Source organism: Mya arenaria, chromosome 6 (assembly GCF_026914265.1).
Source record: "Mya arenaria isolate MELC-2E11 chromosome 6, ASM2691426v1".
In the NCBI taxonomy this organism is placed as follows: domain Eukaryota; kingdom Metazoa; phylum Mollusca; class Bivalvia; order Myida; family Myidae; genus Mya; species Mya arenaria.
The window spans coordinates 2491161-2516829 of record NC_069127.1 but is presented as its reverse complement, the minus strand read 5'-3'; the positions used below and the strand labels follow the sequence as shown (position 1 = coordinate 2516829).

General features: G+C 35.5%; 1 protein-coding gene across 1 annotated transcript in view; it reads left to right on the top strand.

The window, feature by feature from the left end:
• The first annotated feature begins 3241 nt into the window (after positions 1-3241).
• LOC128236838 (protocadherin gamma-A4-like) overlaps positions 3242-25669 on the top strand; it is a 35954-nt gene continuing 13526 nt past the window's right edge. Inside the window, exons 1-12 of the mRNA XM_052951960.1 lie at positions 3242-3386; positions 3504-3640; positions 3850-3903; positions 16633-16716; positions 18185-18283; positions 19033-19152; positions 20440-20535; positions 21564-21657; positions 23459-23568; positions 24259-24429; positions 24553-24687; positions 25411-25569. Coding sequence (XP_052807920.1) covers positions 3242-3386; positions 3504-3640; positions 3850-3903; positions 16633-16716; positions 18185-18283; positions 19033-19152; positions 20440-20535; positions 21564-21657; positions 23459-23568; positions 24259-24429; positions 24553-24687; positions 25411-25569 — 1404 coding nt within the window. The remainder of the gene's footprint in view (positions 3387-3503; positions 3641-3849; positions 3904-16632; positions 16717-18184; positions 18284-19032; positions 19153-20439; positions 20536-21563; positions 21658-23458; positions 23569-24258; positions 24430-24552; positions 24688-25410; positions 25570-25669) is intronic.

Below are 25669 nucleotides of genomic sequence, written 5' to 3'. Positions count from 1 at the left end.
AAAACACTACATACCTTTGGCCAATCTAATGTTGTTTAAATAAATTAAATATTATCATACAGTAGATCTTTATAGGAATCTTAAAACTCAATTTCTCGGAGGTCAGTCTATAAAGTAAACTTGATAATATTTGAGCAAAAAAGGGTTTAGTATTTAGTTCAAGTCAACTTGATTTGAGTATTTATAGTATTAAACTCACATACATAATTACACAAAACTGTATGAAACCTTTTTGAAGATATTTCATTCATTTGGCAGAAACATGTTAATAGTGTCTCTTACAGACTTCTCTCATTTGTTGTAATTTTACAATGATGTGCTACACGAAACAAATCGTTTTTAACAATTGACCATTTTGAGTTATATAAAAGAGGCGAATGCCAGAGATGTTCCTACTGACTTATCATTTTCATTCTCTCATGATAAAATATTTTTTTTTTCAAGTAAAAGATTGTAAACAATAATTTAAAACCAGCTGTTCCAGTGTGTGTATACCACGTGATATGTTGCGTCATAAATGATCCCTCGGAGGGCAACATTTTGCTTCGAATGAAGACTTTAAACACAGATTACTTTCCTATTTTTTCACCATTTTAATAGAAACACAGCGCAGTCTACGCCGCTTACGGAGCCCCGCCTTCGGTCTTTTACCAGAGTTTGATTGAGAGTTTAGTTTCTTAATACACATCGACAAACCTTTTCACAATACGGTCGTCTGACAGACACTGTCAAAACAGTATTTTGGAAACAGGTTTGTCGAAGTGCGTGATGAAAGTAAACTTCTTAATATCAAACTCCGGTAATAAAACGAAGGAGGGGCTTTTTAAGCGGCATAGACTGTCCTTTGTTTCATTTAAAATGGTATAGTAAAGGAAAAGTTATCTTTGATATAAGTCTTCATTTTAATCGTTATAAGTCTTCATTTTAATCAAAATATTGCCTTCCGACGCAGCATTTATGACGTAATTTATCACGCAGTACATGTATACACACACTGTGTTCATATTGTAAATTAAAACACAACATCTTCAACATGTTTTTCATAAAGACATAGCACCCCTGCCTATTGTAAGCCTACTTTATCCGTTAATGTCGGATAGGAAGTCGTTTATTGTCCCGTCAAGATCATTTAGGCAATTGTCTTTTCGGCGAATGGATTGCTGGAAAAAGAGAGAAATCCATACAAATGTATTTTTACATTTTTACTTTGTGTATTGTCTTAATCTGGCTTAGTTCCACTTATTGCCGAAAGGAGAATGTGCAAATCTTGCTATTTGTTTTTATAATGGGTTTATTAAGACGCCTGTAAAACAATCTTATCTTAGTTCTTACGCTGCGTGCGGTCGATAAACAACGTAGCTATCTATTTGAAAAAACGGGGAAATGTCCGGTGCTCTGGGTATGTTGTCTTGTGAAGAATCACTGGTTATCGTGTTGGTTGTTTACTCATTAAAACGATTTGATTGGTTAGTAGATATCATTGGATAGATATTGACCAATCAATAGACATTTTGGATAGCTTTGACCAAACCGAAAACCTAACAATTGACGAAACGTCGTTAATAGAAACGGTAAAATTTTGTTTAACGTCCATTCTGAAAGTTTGCTAAGGCCAACGAAGACAGCAAAAGAGGAACGGATTTTTGTATAATGCTGTTGACAAAAGAAATGAAAGACGAGTTTGCAGTCTGGTACGGTTCTTTCCGGGCTTCCTGGAATGTATTTACAAATATTTGCTCATTCAACATAATGTAAGGTTTTGGTGGCTGTTAAGTTTTGTTTTAAAACATCATCAATGCTAATGTTCAGCAGCACATTACAAGGCCACATGTACACCAGTGCAGAAAGCCATACAATCGAAATACTCCCGGCTGTCATTGCAAAAATGTAGAAGATAATTGTGGAAGGTAAACAATTATGTTTATTTACAGCTAAAACGAAAACCTTATCTCATGCAAGTATCCCAGTTATCATTGGTAGTGACTTAATCATGTCTCAGTAGTAATAGAATTGTTTAATAATTATTTATTGCTTAAATATTGCAAATAACTAGTCTGACGATTTCCCTGTACCTTCTTTTAAAGTGACACTCTTATTCGAAATGAATACACACACACACACATGCATAACTAAAAAAAATGAGTGATTAACCTTTAACTTCTTCCTTAATAATTCATTTATGGAAAAAGACAACTTATTATTGATAACAGGATTGTAACCGTATATTTAATAGCTGAATAGGCAAAAATATTAAATGATTGGTGAGGGCTAAGAGATTTACTGCGACCTTGTATCATCTCATAAAGCAGAGATACCGTGTTTTTAGTGTAATAAAGGAAACAAAATATCTCCAATGACCAGTCCAATGAAATCAGTAAAATAATTTGTTTTGGGTGTATGGTCACACATAATTCATTTGAAAAAACACCACTCCCCCCCCCCCCCCCCCCCCCCCCCCCCCCCCCCCCCCTACGTGAGAAATAATATCTGTCAATTTGTAAACGATATATCTGCCTAACCGGAAGCTGCCTTTCAACAATCCGGTAAAATGGAAAGTCTTCAACACAATACGCCGTTCGTGAAATATAAATTATTATCTTTTGGTGCTCAATCGGTGAAAAATATAACGATCTTACACTGAAACAAACAATTGTCATAAACATATTTTTAATACTCTGCCGTTTGAACTTGCTTTAAAAAAAAACAGAAAAAAACCTATAAACTTAAGGTGCAATTAAAGTTGTTTCCTTTGTACAACTATTGCAGAAAATTTTAAACATAAAATTGTCAAATTTTAACATGTTCACTCAAATAAAACCACTATTTATAGGAAATTACAAAAAATCAAAACTTACGGCAATAAAATGTTGGGTCGGAAGAAAAAATAAAGCCGGTCGGGTTACTGTAATGAAACATTTTTGTTTCGCCTTACATAAGACTACAGAGTACATCTTCAGCCAATGTAATTGCAGATAAGCAATCAATAAGTACTAGGCTTAATCATTAAGAATTTCAACTTTCGCGGGTGTTTAAGAGTCCGCCTGTTACCACTCATCCGATACACACTCCCTCTGTAAGAGTTTGCATTGACAATGTGTCAGCCAATGAGGTTGTTTACGATGTCAGTTAGAATATTAATGATTAAGAAGTCGTTATTAATCGTTAAGATTTAAATTCATGCCATCTAACTATTACATAGTTTCTCGTACATCCGACAGGTGGTCGTCATCCACTTGCAGCTATGTTGTTCTTTCTATTGCTCCTCGGATTTGCTGTCGGTCACGTGACGGGCTTCGAGTGCGTCTCCGGTGACTTTATCAACTCGGACCCGTGTACCTGCACTGGAGTTAGAATATCGATCAGCGTGAACGACTCTGTAGCAAAAGGTACAATGGCTTTTCAAAGCTCTGGAGCATTTGTGAATATCCTTTTTTCTAACCAAATGACTTTTGTATTAATCCTTCTTTGAGAATACATTTGTTAGTCTGTTTAAAATTTCCCAGGTACCACAGTGACATTTTTCAATTTCACCGATGGTTCGTACGCCTGGTATATGACGGGATCCATGTGTGGCTACTGGAACGTCACCGACGATGGGCAGGTTGTTCTCGCCATGGATATAGGTCCTCCCACATGCTATGTAAGTGTTCAACATGCTAGCATAATAAAACTTTAAACATTCAATTAATTATTGTAATAATTCAATTTAGAACCACATGCAAGTCCTGCATATTTCTTATTGTAAGCCCTACCTTGACTGGGTTTAGGGATACATTGTATACCACGAAGAGTTAGGCACCCGGATGCTGCTTGTTTGTGATTGTACAACTTGTTTTTTATTCATTTCAGAGTCAAAAAGGGGGTGATGACTGCCATATTTTCTGCAATAACCCAGACAAAACGGTAATCATCTGAAACTACTGACTATTCAAATTCAACTAATACCTCTTTGTATACAACATCAATTGAACTAACGAATACATATAGGTTGCAAAAGTATAGAACACCACAACTATCTGATGTTGTGACATCTTAATATGCTTTTTTATCTTACCGACAAGCTATTTTGTCTAACATGCATGTTGTTATGTCTGACTGACATGCAATAATATCTTAAAAACGTCTTAGTATGTCTAAATGAAATTTTATTATATCTTACTATTATTTTATCATTGTGTAACCGACATTTGATTAAGTATAACTTACATGTAGTTACGCCAGACTGACATATGAGTATGTCTAACTGACATGTGATTAAGTATAACTAACATGTAATTATGCCAGACTGACATATGAGTAGTCTAACTGACATGTGATTAAGTATAACTAACATGTAAATATGCCAGACTGACATATGTGGTCATGTCTAACTTACATGTGATTAAGTATAACTAACATGTAATTATGCCAAACTGACATATGAGTATGTCTAACTGACATGTGATTATGTATAACTTACATGTAATTATGCCAGACTGACATATGAGTATGTCTAACTGACATGTGATTAAGTATAACTAACATGTAATTATGCCAGACTGACATATGAGTATGTCTAACCGACATTTAATTAAGTATAACTAACATGTAATTATGCCAGACTGACATATGAGTATGTCTAACTGACATGTGATTAAGTATAACTAACATGTAATTATGCCAGACTGACATATGTGGTCATGTCTAACTGACATGTTATTCATTATCATGCAATGGAATGTCTCAGGAGCGTTGTAAGTGCTGTACCTACAATTCTCGTCAACATGTTGTTGTAATCAAACCGGGACAGGCCGTCTGTGATGTATATTGTAAAGTTGTCGAAAGATCTCTCTCCATGTTTTATGTCCAAATGCCACTTATACGCGAAGACATGTGTAGAAAAACTCTAAGTGAATTGCAGCTTCTCTGTAGATTTATTAAGTGAACATTAAATTATCGCAATGGTTTTAAATATATGACATGAAATGAAAGTTAAAGGGACTGTGTCACAGATTGGCACCAAAGAAAGGTTTTTTTCTGTAACGAATCTCAGGACAATTATCTAATAGAATGTGTTACGCTTTGATATTATAATTGTAAAAAGGTACTAAAATATAAAAAAAATGTGTCGGAGACCGGGTTCGAACCCGCGTCGCCAAAATTGCAGGCCACTGTCCAACTCACTGAGCTACAAAGGCTTGTTCTAATCGGGTGACATAATTAAGCTATACACCTACCTCGGCAATATCACGTGATAACACCGACTAGCCAATCACGCATAAGGAATGAATTCTACCTGGTAGACATACCCAGTAATCTTTTTTTAATGGAAAAATACGAAATAACTGCTAAACTTAAATAAATTGTGGTACTATGTGGTACTATGTGGTACTATGTGGTACTTATGTTAGTAAGTTTCAATGCATTGTACACATCGATGCCAAGTTTATGTCAGTTTTCGACAATTTTCTTTTTTCGCTATTAAACGTGAGACAGCCCCTTTAAAGCTGCACTCTCACAGATTGAACGTTTTGACATATTTTTTTTATTTTTTGTCTTGAAAAGAGCCAATTTATTCGAAAATGCATGGACACCAGTGATATAAGACTGATGACAAAAATTCAGATCGCAGATTTTCATATTTAAGTTAAAAAATTGATGTTTTAAGCACTTTTCTTAAACCGTTAGTAACCGTTAGTAACGGTTTAAGACATAAAACATTAATTTTCCAAAAGAAATATAAACATCTGCGATCTGATCTTTTGTCAGCAGTCATATATCACTAGTTTGCAGATATTTACACAAAAATTGGCTCATTCCAATACAAAATTTTTTTTGGTCAAAACGGTAAATCCGTCAGTGTGTAGCTTTAAAGCTATATTTGTTATTTAGTTATAATATTTATGTTCGCTTATCGGAAGCACATATTATATGAAAATACTATATTTGTACTAAGCTATTTTTGATAGGCGGGGGGCCGTATACATATTTCTGTATTTAAAAGTGTCGACAACGCTGGGTAATTCGTAAATAGTAAAAAAGAAACACCTCATTACTTCTTGAATTTAGTTTACTTTATCCAAAATAGAAATTGATTGGTCAATATGTATCCAATGTTCACTGTTGACTAATCAAATTGCTTTATTTGCTAACTAGCAATAACATTACCTGTGGATAACATATTCAGTTTTATACACTTTGCTGCTGTAGATTATTAAGAATGGAATTTAACATTCACAGATATTGTTTCGTAGTCCCATTTCACTGTGGTTACCTCTGATTAGGATTGTTGTGTATGCAGCAATAGGAGGGCGGACAGGCGGCGGTCGCGCTTTGTATGTGGCATATGTAGACGGGGTTGCCACAAACAGCGTTTATCTTAATCCTTATGCATATTTGAAGATTAAAAATGGCGGACAGTCAAGGCGCACGAATTAACGTGCAGAAATAAGTTTTGAAATTTTCGGTGTTAAACGTGCAAATAATGCACAATTTATTAGCAGAATGAATCAGGCTGAAGCTGTGTTTATGGATAACGACTTTGATAGAACTCAAAATGAGGAGTTTAGTGAATTTAGTGACAATGAGACTAATGTCAGCACACAAAACCGGTTTACGATGGGTGGGGCAGAGGTCGAATGGAAACAAGTTAGGAAGGACAAGCGTAGAAGAGCGAATACAGGTAGTGTGGACGATACTACCGATTCGGAGGCGTTCAACAAACTGTCCACAGACGCAAAATTAACGGCCATTTTCCAGAAAATACTGAAAATGGAGTCAATGCAGGGGGCCGTTGAGACACTCAAGTTTAAGGTCACGGATAACACCAACCGAATCAGTGACAACGAATCAAAGACCTCAGATAATAAAGACAACATAAACCAGGTAACTTACAGAGTATTGCAAATTGACTGGAAATCTAGGCACCGAAACATTATTATTTTCCATTTGACGAAAAAGGCAATGAAAACCCCTATGAATCAGTGGAAAAATGTGGAGTCCACATTGTCACAAGAGCATAATAACTTCACCATCATAAATGCAAAAAGATAAGGTAACAAGGACCCACCTAAACACTTGGTTAACCGTTGTCCCCGGAACATACCCAGAATTAGGCCACTCAAATATACAGTTTCATCTGAAGATGAAGCGGACGAACTGATGGAGCGTGGCATTCTCCTAAAGGGTACAGGAATAGCTATGGACCGCGATTACCCACCGGAAATCTCGAAGAAACGTAGGGAAATTTGGCCCATATATAAGGACTTTCGAAAGCGTTATGATAAGGAAGTCCAATTTAAATTTCCAGCAATGATCGTCCTCAACGGTGAGGCCATAGTAAACAGCTTCCCAGGTTGGTCAGACAGCTTTAAACAACTTCCGACGAAACCCACATATTTTTCAAAATATATCACCATCGAGTCCGGCACCAACTTGGCCAGGGCAGGCAACCACCAACCCTTATCATGCCCCCACGTCTCCCCAAACTTATGCACAAGCACTTACCAGTACTTCGCCGAGGGGACACCAGGAGTCGTCGCCGGAAACAAGACCACCGCACATGCACCAAATTCACCCTCAGTCATCAGCGGCACCGTTCCGTTTAGAGAGCCACTACCAGTTGCATCAATTGCAAGTCATCACAACTAATCTGTGTCATTACCAGTGTCAAACCGTGTTTAAGTCACTCCAAGTATGCCACAAAATATTAATAAATCCAATATCCAAAGTGTAAAATCACAAATTGTTCAACAAAATGCTCCTGTCAACAGTGCTCACAGTAAACAACCAGCACGTGGTCGTCCGAGAAGCAGGTCAACTGTGCCTACTAAACACCGTGGAAGAAGCTCGACAGCCTTGGTATCTCGTGCTACAGCTAAAAATAGCTCCCAAAAAACCCATCTACCTAATGATGACGCTATAAATAGTCAAATAGGGCAGCAACCTATCCAATTATAGGACAGGTGTGGAAAAGAGGGTGTGAACAGTTGTCATTTTATAAATATTGGTTATCTTAATGTATGTGGGGTGAAAAGAAAATCAGAATACCCAGAATTTATCGAATTAGTTAATAATTATGACATTCTTTGTTTAGGTGAAACCAAATTGGATCAAAATGATACTATATTTGTTGATAACTATGCTTTTATATCGTTTGCAAGAAAACAAAAAAGTAAGACGCAAAAGTGGTGGTATTGCGATTTTGATTAAAGATTCTATAGCACAATATGAAACAATCATTGAATCAGAATCTGAATACATATTTTGGTTTAATATTAATAAAACTGTGTTAGGTTCTCGATTTGAGGATCATGAATATGTGGAAGCTATGTTCATTCAATCTGAAAGCTCGCCTTATTTTTCACAAGAAATTTTCGACCTTATGGAAAATCAAATACACTATAGGACATAGACTATTAAACATATGTAAAAACAATAATATTATCATACTAAACGGAAGGTTCTCAGTAGATAAAAACATTGGTGAATACACCTTTAAAAGCTTGTCTGTGATTGACTACTGTATATCAAGCATTTTGTTGCTAGAGAATTTTTCTAACTTTGAATTTAAAGACCCTGACAACTTATTGTCAGATGGCCACTCACTTTTAAGTGTCTCTTTGGCAGTAAGCTCACGTCTAAAAACTAATAGTACGATAAACGAACCTGACTGAGTCAGAGCACAGCCCTAAATGGCAAACTGATAAAAAGGAGATGTTTGTTTTGTAACAAAATTAATCAAGAACACTTGGCTGTTCTAATACAAATGGAAGAATCAATGAATTTTCAAACAGGAAAAGATGAATTAAATGTAGTAGTTGACGAAATCAGAAACTTATTCATTAATAGTTCGAAGGTGTTTACAAAATGCAAAACCCACTATAACGTCAATAATAATAACAATAAGCCTTGGTTTGGTCCAGAATGTCATAAAACAAGATGTACATATAATTTGGCTAAATTAAAATAAAAAGGAAGCCGGTCTTTGCGCAATAAACTTTCCTTAAGAAATACTAGTCACGTTTATAAAAGTACGATGAATAAATATATTATTAAGCTTAAAAAATAACCGCGCGTAAACTTCGTATTCAAAAACCCACAAACCCAAAGAGTACTGGTCGTATCTTAACAGAGTGAATAAAAAAACTCGCAGTGCTCTACCCCATTATCAGATATGTATAACCATTTCAAAAATCTGAATGATAGTAGCAATCAAAAAGTTTTCGAGTTGCCCTCCTTAGACCGCACAATAAATAATGACACACTAAATCGGCCGTTCTCCAGTTGTGAAATTGAAAACTGTATTAAAGGTGCTCGTCACATTGCCTGGATACAGTAATACATTTTTTTATAATTTTTTATTTTTACTATTTTTTTATTATTTATTTTGGTCAAAATAGTGACTATATGTCATTTAAAAAAAACATTTCACAATTTTTCATGAAAGAAAATTAGTATAATATATAAATAAATATAAGGTGAACATGTGCAAAAAATCATCAATTCCAAACGGACCTAATCAATAGAGTATAGTTCCTAAAATAATTGAGATAATCTAATAATTTTTACTGTTCTGTTAAGGTAAGATTCCCATGTACTAGAAAAATATAACTTTTATGCTAGTAAGATTGACCTTTACGGTATATTCAAACAAAATGCACCGACCAGAAGCTGAAATTCGCCATTACGAAAGAACTGGGAGGTTGAAAAACAACAGATTTTCCCCCCTAAAACACGTTAAGAACAGACTGACATGCAAACTTTGCGCATGCATTACAAAGAGAAGCTTAAAATATCATTCCTACCGATAAAAACTTGTTGAGTAAGACGCGTATTTATCCAAATAGAACGTTTTTTGTTTAATTAATCTTGGAGACCGGTCATATACCCGAAATTTGGACAGCGGGTATTATTCGGCCCATTTATAAAAATAAAGGAAGTCCGCAAGATTGTAAAAAATACAGACCAATAACAATTCTAAGTCATCTTGGAAAATTATTCACATCGCTGTTAAATAATAAATAAAATAAATATTTGGAAAAAAATTCTATACTAGAAGAAAATCAGGCTGGTTTTAGAGCAAAATATGCAACGACTGATCATATCATTGTCCGACAAGGAGAAAATTTGTCACCGGTAATGTTCGCAATTTTTCTGATTGATTTGACATCCTACCTTCTTAATCTGAACAATACAGGAGTCGAAATAAGGGTGAATGATTTATCTTTGCCTGAGCTTGAAAATGCTGAGAATGAAAGGGCTCATAGGGTGAAAGGGAAGGATAGAAATAAGTGTAGTATTATTGTGAAGTTCGGCAAGTACAAGGACAAAGATATCATTTTGAACAAGGCCAGAACTTTACTCAACCGAGGCTCAGGATACGCTGTGCACGAGGACTACACAGAACGTGTAATGCGCCATAGGCGAGAACTTTCAAAACGTTTGGTGGCAGAGCGCAATGAGGTTCGCAAGGCTTAGCTTCGATAAACTGATCGTTGATGACAGCGTATATAAATATGACGGTAAACCAGGCTCCGGATACACGACCGATTACTATTACAGGCGACAAGCCACGATACCGGGATGGGATTCGAACTTCGCAGGATGACGATGACTCATCGGATGAAACCCTTCTTGGTGCCGTCGGGGGTGGAGGAATCGACTAGGGACGCGGCCGAAGCCCAGAGACAACAAATGACGATAAAAGATTATCTTTTTGTACATAGAATATATGTGGATTACATTAATACACCAATGACCATGAAATCCATAAATATTTACAAAGCTTTGACATTATTGGATTAGTTGAAACTTGGAGTAATTTTAAAAGTGAATTTGAATTTTTTTTGCACAATTATTGCCACTTTGACCATATCAGAACAAATCAATCTAATTGTTTTCGAAATAATGGGGGCGTTAGTGTTTTTGTTAAATCGGGCTTAGTTGAATCGGGTCTTATTCGTCAAATATGTAGTGATTTTGAAGACGGTGTAGTTCTTTATATTAAGTCAAGCATGTTTGATTTAATAAAAGACGTCATTCTCTACATTGTATATGTTTCGCCAGAAAGTTCACCTATATATGATAGATATATCGAGAAAAATGGCATTGTATTGCTAGGAGATAGGTTAGAGTTTATCAAGATTCAATCAATTTAATGAATGTTACATTTATTTAGTGGGCGATTTTAACGCAAGAACTAAAGATTTGCGGGACTACATTTCTTCAGATAACTTAGATAATGTGCATGGATATCATGTAGATTACGTTGGCGATACGTTTGAACAACCGCGTAATAATAAAGATCTTGGTCGAGTAAATGATTTTGGTAGGTCATTAATTGATCTATGTTGTATTCACAATGTACATTTGTTAAATGGTAGGTTACATGATACTTCAGGGGATATAACATGTTTAGCAAATGAGGGACACAGTGTTGTAGACTATCATATTGTTGCCTCAGAACTGTTTCCGTATATTTCATACTTTAGCGTCATGAATCGAGACGAATCGGACCATTTTCCCATCGTCTCTCATTTAAGATACCGCGATGCACGAAGCGATGTCCCTTATCGGACTCAGATCAATAATGCCCAACAAACAAATATGACATACGATACTTATAAATGGCGACAAAATGTGTCGACTGAGTTTTTTTTAACTTATTTGGCATAAATCTTGAATTAAGCCTTGAACGTATTCAAACTGCTATTAACGAAAACGTCAACGAGGCGGTCGCGCTCATATTACATGTATAATAAGTATAAATCGTCTGCATATAATATGCGCTCAAATCAAGAATTTAAGACTACTATACAATCACAACCCGTTTGGTGGGATAACGGATGCGATGAATTGAAGCCCAACAAGTATTCACTCTTACGTCGCTTTACGTACACAAATAATGAACAGGATTTTGCTACATATAAAGCAGTGCGTAACAGGTTTAAATCACTTTGTAGATCTAAACAAATTTCGCATCAAATTAACAGTAAAAATGTACTGTTACGAGCTAGCAACAATCCAAAACAGTTTTGGTCATTATTGAAGTCTAGCGCACGCCAAACTAATCCAATTCCTTGTAATATTAAGAATGAAGAGTGGTTTAGGTATAAGATGGTCAGTTTAACTTGTTAAATATAAATACTGATGGTATATATAACCATGACATGGATTCAGTATTGAATTGTCCTATTACTTACATAGAAGTGTTTCGGAGTATAGGTAAACTTAAAACGGACAAGGCATGTGGCGCTGATGGGATAGGGGCAGAGTTTTATAAGCACACGTGTGACAAAATAGCACCCATATTATTGATACTTTTTAACAAAATTTTAGATACAGGGTCATTCCCTAATGCTTGGTGCGAAAGCATTTTAGTGCCTATTTTCAAGTCAAGTTCGAGAAACGATCCATCTAATTATAGAGGCATTTCTCTCATCAATGTCATGTATAAAATATTTTCTGGTATAATAAATGACCGACTTACACGTTGGGCGGAGGAGTTCGACGTAATTGACGAGGCGCAGGCGGGTTTTCGCGCGGGTTATTCTACTATAGATAATATTTTCTGTTTGCAATCAATGATAGCGAAATATACATCAAAGCCTGGGGGGAGGTTTTACGTATTGTTTGTCGACTTCAAAAAAGCATTTGATTCGTTAGTTCATCAAAAACTGTTTACTAGTTTGATGAGTAAAGGCATTCGTGGAAAAATATTAAATGTTCTTGTATCAATGTATGCAAATTTGACCGCGCGCGTAGAAAAGAGAAATTTATCAGAAGCAACATCGGTACCAGACAAGGAGATTTGAGTTCGCCGATAATTTTTAGTCTATATATTAACGACCTCTGTTTTTATTTAAGGGAAAATTTTAATAGAGGAATGTTCATAACAAATGATATTCCCAACATTATAAGTCTGCTATTCGCTGACGACTTAGCAAATTGCGCAGAAACCGCGATTAACTTACAATTGCAACTTAACCGTATATCGGAATATTGTGATAACGCTGAAATGACTGTTAACTTAAAGAAAACAGAAATCATTGTATTTCGAAACGGCGATCCGTTGAGAAATTATGAAACTTGGCTATACAAAGGTCAATATGTTGAGGCAACCTCTATGTATAATTATATGGGTCTATTTTTTACCCCCCCAACTTTCTTGGTCAGATGCAAAACACCAGTTAACATTGCAGGCCAGGAAAGCAGTTTTCGCTATCAAATCTTATGAAAGACCGTTTGGTCGTTTTAATAACAAGGAACTTTTTAAACTGTTTGACTCTATGGTGGTCCCCATTCTGACATATGGAGCGGAGATCTGGGGTTGTAGTTACGCCCCTGAAATCGAACGAGCTCAAAGTTCGTTCTGTAAAACATTTCTCGGTCTAAATAAAAGTACTAATAATTGTATGGCACAAGGTGAATGTGGTCGTGCTCCACTTTGCGTGATATATTATTCATAATGTATAAAATACTGGTGTAAAATTCTGCATATGCAAAACCATCGCTACCCTTAACATTGTTACGTTATGTTAAAACGTATTGGAAGAATAAGTAAGAAAAGTTTAAGAAATATTATTTCAGTATTGGTTTGGCTACGTCTGGCTATGGTAAGACGTAGGCGCATTAATACTTTTAACGCGCAATTTAAACTTCGCTTAATCGACTGTATGACTCAGGGATGGCACGATACCGTTAATTCATCTTCAAGATGCGATCTCTATAAACATGTTAAATCCTTACTAAATCCGGAAAAATATATTTCCATAAACTTGTCACATAAATTTGTCCGTGCGCTCGCGCGATTTAGGTGTTCAAGTCACCGGTTAAATATCGAAGTTGGCCGACATCTTAACATAGACAGAAATGACAGAATATGTGCGTCCTGCTTAATCAACAAGAACAGGCTTTTATTAGAAGATGAATTTCATGTGTTTTTCATATGCCCAAGGTTCTCTACTGTAAGAAATCAGTTTTTATTTAGCTGGTACACGGGTCGATCTGATCTAAATGCCTTTTACAGACTCCTAAAGTCAGATAATAGTTTTGTTATTCGACAAGTGGCAATATTTATTTTTTACTTGTTAAAAATGGCAGATTGAAATTTATAAACAGTTGGTATTAAGCAATGACACCACTGTATTGTAATTAATGATGTATATTTTATAGTATGTATTTTGGGCCAGAGGCCTTTATTGTACTGAATAAAGTTGAGTTGAGTTGAGTTGAGTTGAGTTGGGTACGCAACGAACAAAACTTGGTTACCTATCTAAAAATACTCGCCCTACTTTATGCTGACGATACAGCGCTTCTTAGCGAAACTGAATCAGATTTGCAAAAAATGATTGCTGATTTTGATAATTATTGCAGTGCATTTGATTTAAAGGTCAAGATCGATAAAACAAAGGTAGTTGTTTTTGGCACTCATAGGCCGACTCGCTATAATTTCAAAATAGGAGAAATATAATAGAAACGGTTACTAAATATAAATACCTAGGAGTATTCTTTTCAAGCTCTGGAAGTTTTCTTAACGCAAAAAACAACAACATTTAGTTGAACAGGCCAAAAAGGCAATGCACTTACTATATAAACGTATTTACAATCTAGATTTACCGACAGACTTACAATTACAATTATTTGGCCATACAATATTGCCAATACTAGTATACTCTGCTGAGGTATGGGGCTATGAAAACCTAAATATTATTGAGCAAGTTCATCTTAGTTTTCTCAGAAAAATAACAAAAACTAAAATGAGCACGCCTGCTTATATGCTGTATGGTGAAACTGGACGATACAATAAAATTCTGGATATCCATTCTTCGAGGTAAACAAACTAAATTATCACATATTTGCTATAAGTCTATGCAAAATGATAATTCCACATCTTTTAAATGGACAGATCACATCAAATCAATTTTAGATAATACTGGGTTTTCCAATGTATGGTTAGAACAATCTACAAATACAAACCTTAATTTACATAAATGCGTTAAACAAGTACTTATCGACCAGTTTAAACAAGATTGGCACTCTGTAATGAATAACTCTTTTAAAGGCAAAAACTACTCACTGTTCAAGGAAACCCTCGAATTAGAAAATACTTTTTAAATCTTGCTCCTAATTTGAAACTCTTAAACCATAAATTCCCGATAGAAATAGGAATTATAATAATGTTGACTACGCAGAAATATACTGTCATATTTGTAGGTCAGATCTTGGTGATGAATAGCACTACTTACTAGTGTACCAGTCAATTGTAACAACGCCCACCCCCCAGGTCTGGGGGTATACCGGGCATAGCCGGGGAAATTGGCCGTGTTTTTACCTTCTAGGTGGTCCCGCAGTGCCAGGTGAATGTGGTGGTTTTGTCTTCACGCCAAATATAGCGGGAAATTGGCATTATCTAGGGTCCCTGGGTGCGGGGACATTTGGCGGGGGTTTTACCAGCAGATCGTCCCCGCTGGGCGGAGATTTTGCCCGGGCTTGGCTGGACCGAAAGTCAGTCCCCGCTATTCCCCGGACCTGGGGGGCCGTGGTTACAAATGACTGGTGCATAGTTTGCCCATCCTTTTCAAATGTCAGAAGAAAATACCTACCAACCTATTATTTCAATAGGCTAAATACAGGAACTGTTAACTTGCACAAATGTTAAACTATTGACAAGAGTACCTTATTTGTGAAACATTTAATATGCAACGCATGTCAGCCAGTGAAATTTCTCTAGTTTTTTGTTAAATTGAATTAATTATACTGAGTTCCCCAATAACGTTTGTAATTTATTTATACGAATTGCTTGCCCAAGGCACAACCTTTGAAATCTGGCACTATATTGAATATCCCTTTTATCCCTCATATTTTGTAAAGATATTTAAAATAACTGTCTCCCTCTTTTCCATGATAAAATATATATTCGATACATGTACGACCATAAAAAAAAATACAAAACCATTTTATTTCCGCCACTCGAGACAAAGTCATCCTTCTTCGTATTAGTATAATTAAGCTTTTATTGACACTGCTGACTAAACTTATTTGTCCTCATGTTGTCATGTATGTATGACCTGAGTGTAATAAAGATATTTGTTGTGATTATAAATGTAAGCTCTAGTGTCGATGATGGCGTCGGATACCACCTACACACTGCTGCGCTATGCTTCAATGCGTAACGCGAGGAAAATCTAGGCTAGGAAAATCTCGTTATCATCAATAATTAATGAGGCAGTTTCACTGGTTCCCTAAGGTACAAATGCGGAAATATGCACAGACTCTCAAATTTATAAAAAGTATATTCTCGTAGAGAGAGTGTTCTTGGGAAAGCTTGATCTGAACTTGGTCCTCTTGTCTCTACACTTTTTAAACAGCTGCTTATACATGTGAAGACAACTGACACTATAGGGATATTGAAGAGAATTTAATTGTAGCATGCAATTTGAAGAATTGGAAGAAGAGTTGTCTCCCCTGCCTCATGCACATTCATCAAAATGAGATTTTGTCTGTCAATTGTCCCACGGTATTTATGCAGTGTAACGGAAGAAAGTACCGTGGTAGCCGATATTGGCGTCGATATTTGCAACAGTTTTCTTAATTTCTGTTATTTTTCGAAATGGTCACACAAATTAATTTACTTTATCCTGCCATTTTCAGTTTCTAGTTTCCACAGAGGTCGATACGGTCGATCTTTATCCACCAGTCTTTTTGAACGATTCTTACGAGGTGAACGTGACCGAGGTAAATACAACAACACACGTTTCACAATAATGCTATTTAAGTTTTTGTCTCTCGGGTTCATTACAAACGTCTCAATAATTCTGAAAAATAATCGGTGCTAGGGGTACTGGACAGTGTTTGTACCTTTAAACACTGTCAATGAACAGTTGCGCCCATTACTGCAGGAACCAACCCAGGAGCCAAATATTTACGAACGTCGTGTTTTAAGGTTAGCCATCCATCATCAGTGTGCGTATACCATGTGATAAACTGCGTCATATATGCTACGTCGATAGGCAATATTTTGCTTAAAATGAAGACTTAAATCAAAGATAACTTTTCTTTTACTACACCATTTAAAATAAAACAAAGGGCGGTCTGCTTAAAGAGCCCCGCCTTCGTTTTCTTACCGAAGTTTGATATGATGATTAGTTTCATCAGACACTTCGACAAACCCGTTTCCAAAATAATGTTTTGACAGTGCTCCGTCAGACGGCCGTATTGTGAAAAGGTTTTTCGAAGTGTTTTATGAAACTAAACTCTCAATCAGACTCTGGTAAGAGACCGAAGGCGGAGCTCCGTACGCGGCGTAGACTGCGCTATGTTTCATTTAAAATGGTGAAGAAATAGTGAAATTATCTTTGTTTAAAGTCTGAATTCGAAGCAAAATATTGCCTTCCGACGTAGCATTTATGACGCAATTTATCACGTGGTATACACACATGATTTAAACATGTGTTATAACATTTAAGATATAGAAATCGATATTATTTTATAAAATATAAAATATTAAAATTAAAATTAATTAAAAATTAATTTATATTGATTAACCACGATTATCTTTGTATGAATCATAGTTCTGACTAACAATTATGACGCTACTTTGATATTATATATTAAAGGGAGGTAATTCAACAATATTTAACGTTGATTATATGACAGATGCATTTATTTGTTTCATTAATAACTTAATGTCTATATGAAAATATATCTCGGGGAAAACTTTAAACTGATTAAAACTTAATGTTTTGTAATTTTAAAACTAGAACCTTTACCAATATCAATCGGTTTGTATTAATGATGGATAGATTACCGTAAACCAAGATTGCTGAAATGACAATCTTTTTGAATTTTTTTCGCGCTCTCTCCTATTTGTCAGACAGTTTGTATGATCATTTTTGCAACAGCGATTCCAGAATCAATTGTTTGAATATTGTTTTTGCCGGGAAGAAAAACAGTCTGAAAACGTTGCTTCCTCATTAAAGTAAACAGTGTGGTAGTATCTGGTTGATTGAGCACGGTAACCAATGATTCATAATGCATTAAGACTCTACAACTGTATAGTTATGCCAAAGCTCCTTAGATGATTTGTACTACTCAGTTATTCATTTTCTATCATTTATTGTATGTATGGACGTAGTCCAAATAATTGTACGTTGACAGATGCTTTTCACTCTCAATATGGTAACTACTAACATAACTACTGCAGGACAAAGGTGTTGGAACAGAGATTGTACAATTTGGTGTTACACCCGGGTTTCCCATGCCAGAAAACAAAGACTGCAGTGAGAGTTGGTTGAACGTTAAAGTAAGTTCATGTCCTTAATTGTGTTTCCACTTGTCTAAATTAACAGTATTTATGAATGGGGTAAAGGTAACTATGGTGACATATTACCGCCGTACAATAACCTGATAAAGTTCGCGAATGGTTTCGTGTTCACCATTTAATTTTCGCGATACTTATCTAGCCTTCTAATTAATATTCGCCAAGATTATTTTGGAATGATAAATATTATAAGACTAAACTCAGGCTTGAAAGTGCACAGAACTGCCCAGATAGACCGGTTTTAGCATGTGATAAAAAAAGATCTGACACTCGTTGTCATTTTATACAAGATTTTTTATTAAACTCGTCCATGGAAGTTTTTAGTATATTTCAATTGGAAAAAACAAACAAGGCTTGTTAGTTCTCGGTAAGCCTCGTTACCTAGCAACGCAGGTGCCCTCGGGTCGGATTTTTCTATCCGGAACGGGAACACATGACAGATATTAATAATCTTACCGAAAAAGTTTCGCAAATATTAACTAGGTACCTACATAATTATCGCGAAAATTAAGTGGTTAACACGAAACATTTCCCGAACATTAACAGGTTATCTAACGGCAGTAATATGCCACCATAGATGACGGTTTTGATGGCACGTACAAAACATAAACAATTTCTATAATTATTATGTCCAGCCCGTTAGAAATTAATATACAATCCATTTGTTTGCTTGCTTTCTCTGCCTTAGCTGATATAGATGTGTGATGTTGAAGCACCACTTTTGCTTTCAGATTGAGAATGGATATGGAATCTTCAATGGAATTAACACTGTGAAGCTAGTCAATGAGCTTGACTATGAATCTAATGAACAATACCTCCTGACAGCGATCGTAACTTCAGGATCCGGTGGGGTTAGATATTTGATTTTTTTTTTAAATTCATATGGAACCTTTAAAAAGACAGTTTCTGCATCCTATATAAACGAAAGAAGTCCACACACACATACATATATGTTTTCTGTTTCTTTTATGCTTATTTTCGGAGTTTTATCGGTATTTCAAATTATTTGTCTAAATACCCCCTTTTAAAACAGTTTATAATACGCCACTACACGTGGGACGCCCCTCACGCAAGTTTCGATAGCTGATGACCTAGCTGGCATTTCTATTTTGTTGAGCAATAGTTCTCAAAGAGCGATTTTAGTTTATTATTTACCCGTGTTTTAGTGCAAACACTTCATGAATTTATTTATCTTCTAAATGATAACAGTAAATACGAAGTATTTCTAAATTTGAGCATGTTTGGTATCCCATATTGACCATGTTTGGTATCCCACATTGAGTATGTTTGGTATCCCACATTGAGTATGTTTGGTTTCCCACATTGAGTATGTTTGGTTTCCCACATTGAGTATGTTTGGTATCCCACATTGAGTATGTTTGGTATCCCACATTGAGTATGTTTGGTTTCCCACATTGAGTATGTTTGGTATCCCACATTGAGTATGTTTGGTATCCCACATTGAGTATGTTTGGTATCCCACATTGAGTATGTTTGGTATCCCACATTGAGTATGTTTGGTATCCCACATTGAGCATGTTTGGTATCCCATATTGTGTATGTTTGGTATCACACATTGAACATGTTTGGTAGCCCACATTGAGCATGTTTGGTATCCCATATTGTGTATGTTTGGTATCACACATTGAGCATGTTTGGTATCCCACATTGAGTATTTTTGGTATCCCACTTTGAGTATGTTTGGTATCCCACATTGAGTATGTTTGGTATCCCACATTGAGTATGTTTGGTATCCCATATTGTGTATGTTTGGTATCACACATTGAACATGTTTGGTAGCCCACATTGAGCATGTTTGGTATCCCATATTGTGTATGTTTGGTATCACACATTGAGTATGTTTGGTATCCCACATTGAGTATGTTTGGTATCCCACATTGAGTATGTTTGGTATCCCACATTGTGTATGTTTGGTATCCCACATTGAGTATGTTTGGTATCACACATTGAGTATGTTTGGTATCCCACATTGAGTATGTTTGGTATCCCACATTGAGTATGTTTGGTATCCCACTTTGAGTATGTTTGGTATCCCACATTGAGTATGTTTGGTATCCCACATTGAGTATGTTTGGTATCCCACTTTGAGTATGTTTGGTTTTATTAAATCCGGGAAGAGTGCCAGCAGGGTGATAACGGTGAACGTTGATGACGTTGATGATAACGACCCCACATTTGACGTCGGCGGTTACAGCCTTGACTTCCTAGAAGAGGTAAATTAAGGTTTAATTTTAGTGCATGCTATTAAAGGTAAATAACAGGTTTAATGTAGACAAGAAGACGTGTTGAAAAAGAGAATAATCGTATTAGTCCGCTATAAATGACACAAAGACGGCCAACGACGATTCAAATAATTGTTGTTAGGCCATTTTTTTTTTATTAATTGGTTAACGGATTTTTTTTGAAAAAATGTTGGACGGGTGGTGCGAAAAAAAGGATCTCAGACTTGTAAGTTACTAAATGTTTTACAATGCATGTATATGTCATAGCGTTTGTGGGGAAACCCAAAACAAAAAGATCAGAATATCATTAATTAATAGCAGCTGTTACATCGTTTATAGTTGAGTTTACATTTATTACAAAAAAAATCTCTTTAAATGCAGATGTTATGCTGAAAATGAGAAATATATATTTTTTTTGTATGATCTCAACTCAATTTAGGCAGCCATTTTGAAAACAATTTTAAAAACTGCATCCTTATGTTTCAAAGGAACAGGCAACAGGTTTTACATCATTTTATGGCGCAGAAAAAAATCTGATTTTTTTTTCAAAATTTAAAAAAAAACAAATGTAATATATATTTTTTTTTTTGAGATTTCGAAATAATTGGGCGGCGGATCCGTTAACCAATTTATTAAAAAAAGGCCATAGGCATGCAAATACTGTACTGGACGAATGATTGCTTTAGGGAGATATCAATTTTATTTCAAGGTGAGCATCCAGGTATTATTTCACAAGTGCGGCAACCAGGTGCGAAAATTTGGGTGTTTACTAGAGGAGATAAAATTGATATCTTCCTGAAACAGACATTTATTATTAATATGTTAGGCTGAAATCTGTAATGAAAAAGCGCTCTAAATCCTGAATCAATATCAAACCATTCGGGAAATGACGTCTTTATTTCACTGTTTCATTACAGTGAGTTTCGATTTTATATCACTCATGAAACCATTTAAACCACCGGAAAACATAAAGTTAAATCCTATAATACTTCATCTTTTAAATATAACTATTGTTCCAGCGTACCTCTGACGGGTGGCTGACTACCAGTCCCCCCGTACACTGCTTTGACCAGGACGTCGGCATCAACGCAACCATAATGTACGCCTTCGCAGGTACGGTGGATTTGTCGAGCACTTTTGTCGTAGTTATGATTGACCTTGTGACAACCAATCTTAATCTATCCCATTGTAGGGTCAAATGGGTTCGTGTAAATAATTCATTAAACATTTGAAAATGTCTCATTAAATTACATTAAGGTAGCACACTCCTAATGGGCACCATTTCAAACTATGATCAGCTTGATAATTTCCTAATGTGAATCATTTCCTGGATTCAAAAACAAAATTTGAAAGAAATTTACCGTCAAATAACAATTTGATTTAAATTTTAATTACCCTAGCCCCATTTCAAAATTGTCGATAAAAACGACATCACCCGTGAGACAAGAACAATCCTTTATTTCATTTATTTTTCAACATTTTGGTAACTATTTGATATCAAAGTAACAAGAAATATATTTGCTTTCAGAAATGATACATTATTCATCACATCACCAACAAATATAATAATACTGTACTGAAATAGCCATATGGTATTTCAATTTTAACATACTGTTTTGACCGCGTAAGATTGGAACATCGACGTTTAAAAGCAAAATCATCAAGTTTTAGAAATACTCATGACCTGTTCTTTATTAATAATTATATCGAATCTTTTGGGAACATTATGCCAAAAAAATGAAACTGTTATACCGTCTCATTCAAAAAAGTTTTTGATTCCACCACCTATTTCAGCCGTGCCTGCAAGTTATAAAATTTTCACAGAAGCTAATATTTAGGTGTGGAAATGAATTCACAATTACTTTTTAATGAAAGTACAATATTAATTTCTGTAAAAAATGTTAGCCAATGAAACTAAGAAGAAAAAATTTATTTGTGCTTCTGGATGGATTCGAACCACTTCCTTGAAACCCTAAAAAGATTTGTAGTCCTGTGCTTAACAACATAGGCTAAAGCTTAAAATTGAAGAGTTTCAAGTGAAGGTTTTCATTAGGGGTGTGCTACCTTAATGAACATATTGCTATTTATAGAAGAATGTGTATCGAAATTGAGGGAAAAGACTTTGTTCACTGTGTGATAGACAAGAATTAGGAGACGAATTTCATTATATTTTTAATTGTAATATTTTATTTATGAAAGACGTTAATATGTTAATCATAACCAAACATTGTGAGGTTGTCCGGTTAGCACAGTGGTTAGCGCACTCGCTTCTCACCTAGGCGACCCGAGTTCGAGTCCCGGCTTGGGCGCATGTGAGTTTGGTTTGTGGTCACCAAGCCAGACAAGTGGGTTTCCTCCGGATTCTCCGGTTTCCCACACAACACAAGACCACACTCTCGCGCAACATCGTGCCAACGAGAGTGATTAATATAATGTTGTAGTAACTTGTTTCACAATCGTTGTAAAATAAATATGTTTAAACTAACATTTTGAACTATAAAAATTTAATGTGTAGAACTGATAAAAATACATTGATAAAGCTAGCACTCTTTGCAAAAATAATAATGCTGAATTTTATTCGAATCATCTTTCTTAATTTTATTTGAAATTAACTTTTTACGATATGTTGTTTTTTTTTTGCTGTTCATCTTCATATTTCTATTTTTCTCGCTGTTTTATGTTTTGATACATGTTTTGTTACCTCTCATGCCCATGTGGGCCAAGAGTATGAATACAACTTGAAACTTTAAGTCCTCAGTAAAACAAAATATATCTGTATGTGATATACATGTCACGTTTTTCGCAGCAATCTAAACCAAGGTAGTTTCTATTGATATAAAAGATAAAACAAGTGTTTATTTTTGCTTAGTTATTATTTGACTGTGAATATCAGTTTATTGTTTATGTAACACAGGGAATATTACCACTAACCGGGGACTGCGTATCTCCAACACCACGGGACGGATTTCAGTGGTTGAACGATTCGACAGGGAGACCAACAACACATTCAAAATGGACATCTTGGTAATACTGCTCTTCTCATTAAGACAAACGATACATGCAAAATGTTATTACAATACAGCTTAGTATACTTTACTAGTTTGTTGTTTGTATTTAAAACTTACATTAATTGAAAAATTGGTTCAGTCTTTATATAGCTATTTCATATGCATGTGTGTAGAGACCCTAATACGGATTTGTGTCCCTGTTTATGTTCACTTAACGTTCCAGGGCGGTTTAACCTGAACATTTGCTAACATATTTCGATGCATTTTCGCTATGCCGGTGTTGTGCAGTATGTATGTGTGTTGTTTTGTACAGTCTGTGTCCCTCGTTGTATCATTCGGAACACCTCGGCCTTTTTCCATTGAAAAGTGCCTCGGTGTATATGGACGGTTTACAATGTCAGAAATCATTACATTTAACTACGCTCCAAGTAGATTGCGTAGTAATTTAAATTGAGCAGTTGAATGTCATGACTGAACTGGCGATCATTTTAAACTTAGTAATACAAAAAACACTAGATTTTATTAATACTATTATTAAAAATATTACGAACTACTTCTACTGATGTACCGGCGTGTTCCGAATGTCGTTAAGTGTGTGTTGTGCTTTGACATAGTGCCTTTAAACAGGGCCATTGGAAATTGTTAGGCTTTTTGGCGTGCCGCTGTAGTTATTATTGTATTATTTATTGTATTATAAATATTTTAGTGCTATCAAGAGGACGACGCCAGGAAGACGGCGGAAGCCTCACTTGTCGTGAACATTTTGGATATCAATGATCACCTGCCTGAATTTGCTCCGGAACATTACAATGTCACTATACTGGAACACCAACCTATTCCTTACGTCACTTCAGTCTCTGCAACAGACAAAGACCTGGTACGCTCGCTCGATATATAAACACAGAGTGGGAATGCGTTTAAAATGTATTGATGACACTTTTCACCACTAATCAATTTAAATATACTAGTACTATATTTATACTTTAATTTATGGTTGTAGGGTAACAACTCCGTGATCGAGTTTGAAATTCTGAACGACACGAAGGTATTCGTTATTGACAAGACCAGCGGGATCCTGGGTGTTCGCAATTCGTCAGCCCTGGACAGGGAAGTGATGGACGAAATGACCGTGTTGGTATGCACCAACATTCTGCCATATAATGCCATGCATATAAATAGTTACTATGCTAGTGAATTTTTGTCTGTTACACGGCCAAATCATAATATATGATTATCTATATATTTGTGTTGATGTAAACTTTCTGTTGTCTTAATTTGTCAATTAATAAGGATCGATTGTTCAGGACTTTGTTAAAATTAACAACGATGTTAACGTCAACGTTGTTCACTTTTAATGCTGTACTGCTCTGGAAGGTTAATAGATACACGTGTGATCTGCAGTGTTTCTAACAAGATTGCAGGCAACAGTTTCAGATGTCCTTGTTTAATTGAAATAGATAAGCACATCATCAAATATTCTTCATTTTAAAGTTAACAATTATTCAGAACTTAGTTAGATTTAACAGCGTGATACACGACATTGTTGTTAACTTTGAAACGCGAAGTATTTCAGGATGTGTATATATATTCAAATAAAACAAGCTTGTTAACTTTAACAAAGTTCCAGCAATCGGCTCATTGTCACTAAACAAAGCATTGCAGATTTCGACGTCCGGGCTTGTCCCTGGAATTTATATAATCTGCCATTATTTACAAATCGATTTTCGTATCTTATACTATCACAATGTTTCATTTATAATATCAGGTGCCAGTACTAACTTTTCTCGATATAAGTAAACTTTTACTATGTATACTCTATAGCATATACCGGTTCGTTTCGAAACCTATTTTGTTTTAGATCATTGCAAAAGACTTGGATGGTAACATATCTACAAGTACAGCCACCATCACTATTCGCCTGCTCGACCAGAACGACAACACTCCCGCGTTCACACAGGACAGATATGTGTTCCGCGTACCCGCTGCCACGGTCAATGAAGGCGCAGAAATAGGAACGGTAAATACTATCTTGAAATAATTATGATATCATTTAATTTTCAGCTCTACCCAAAAAAGGTTTGTTAAACATGTCGTCAAGTTATATTGATTTTTTGTTT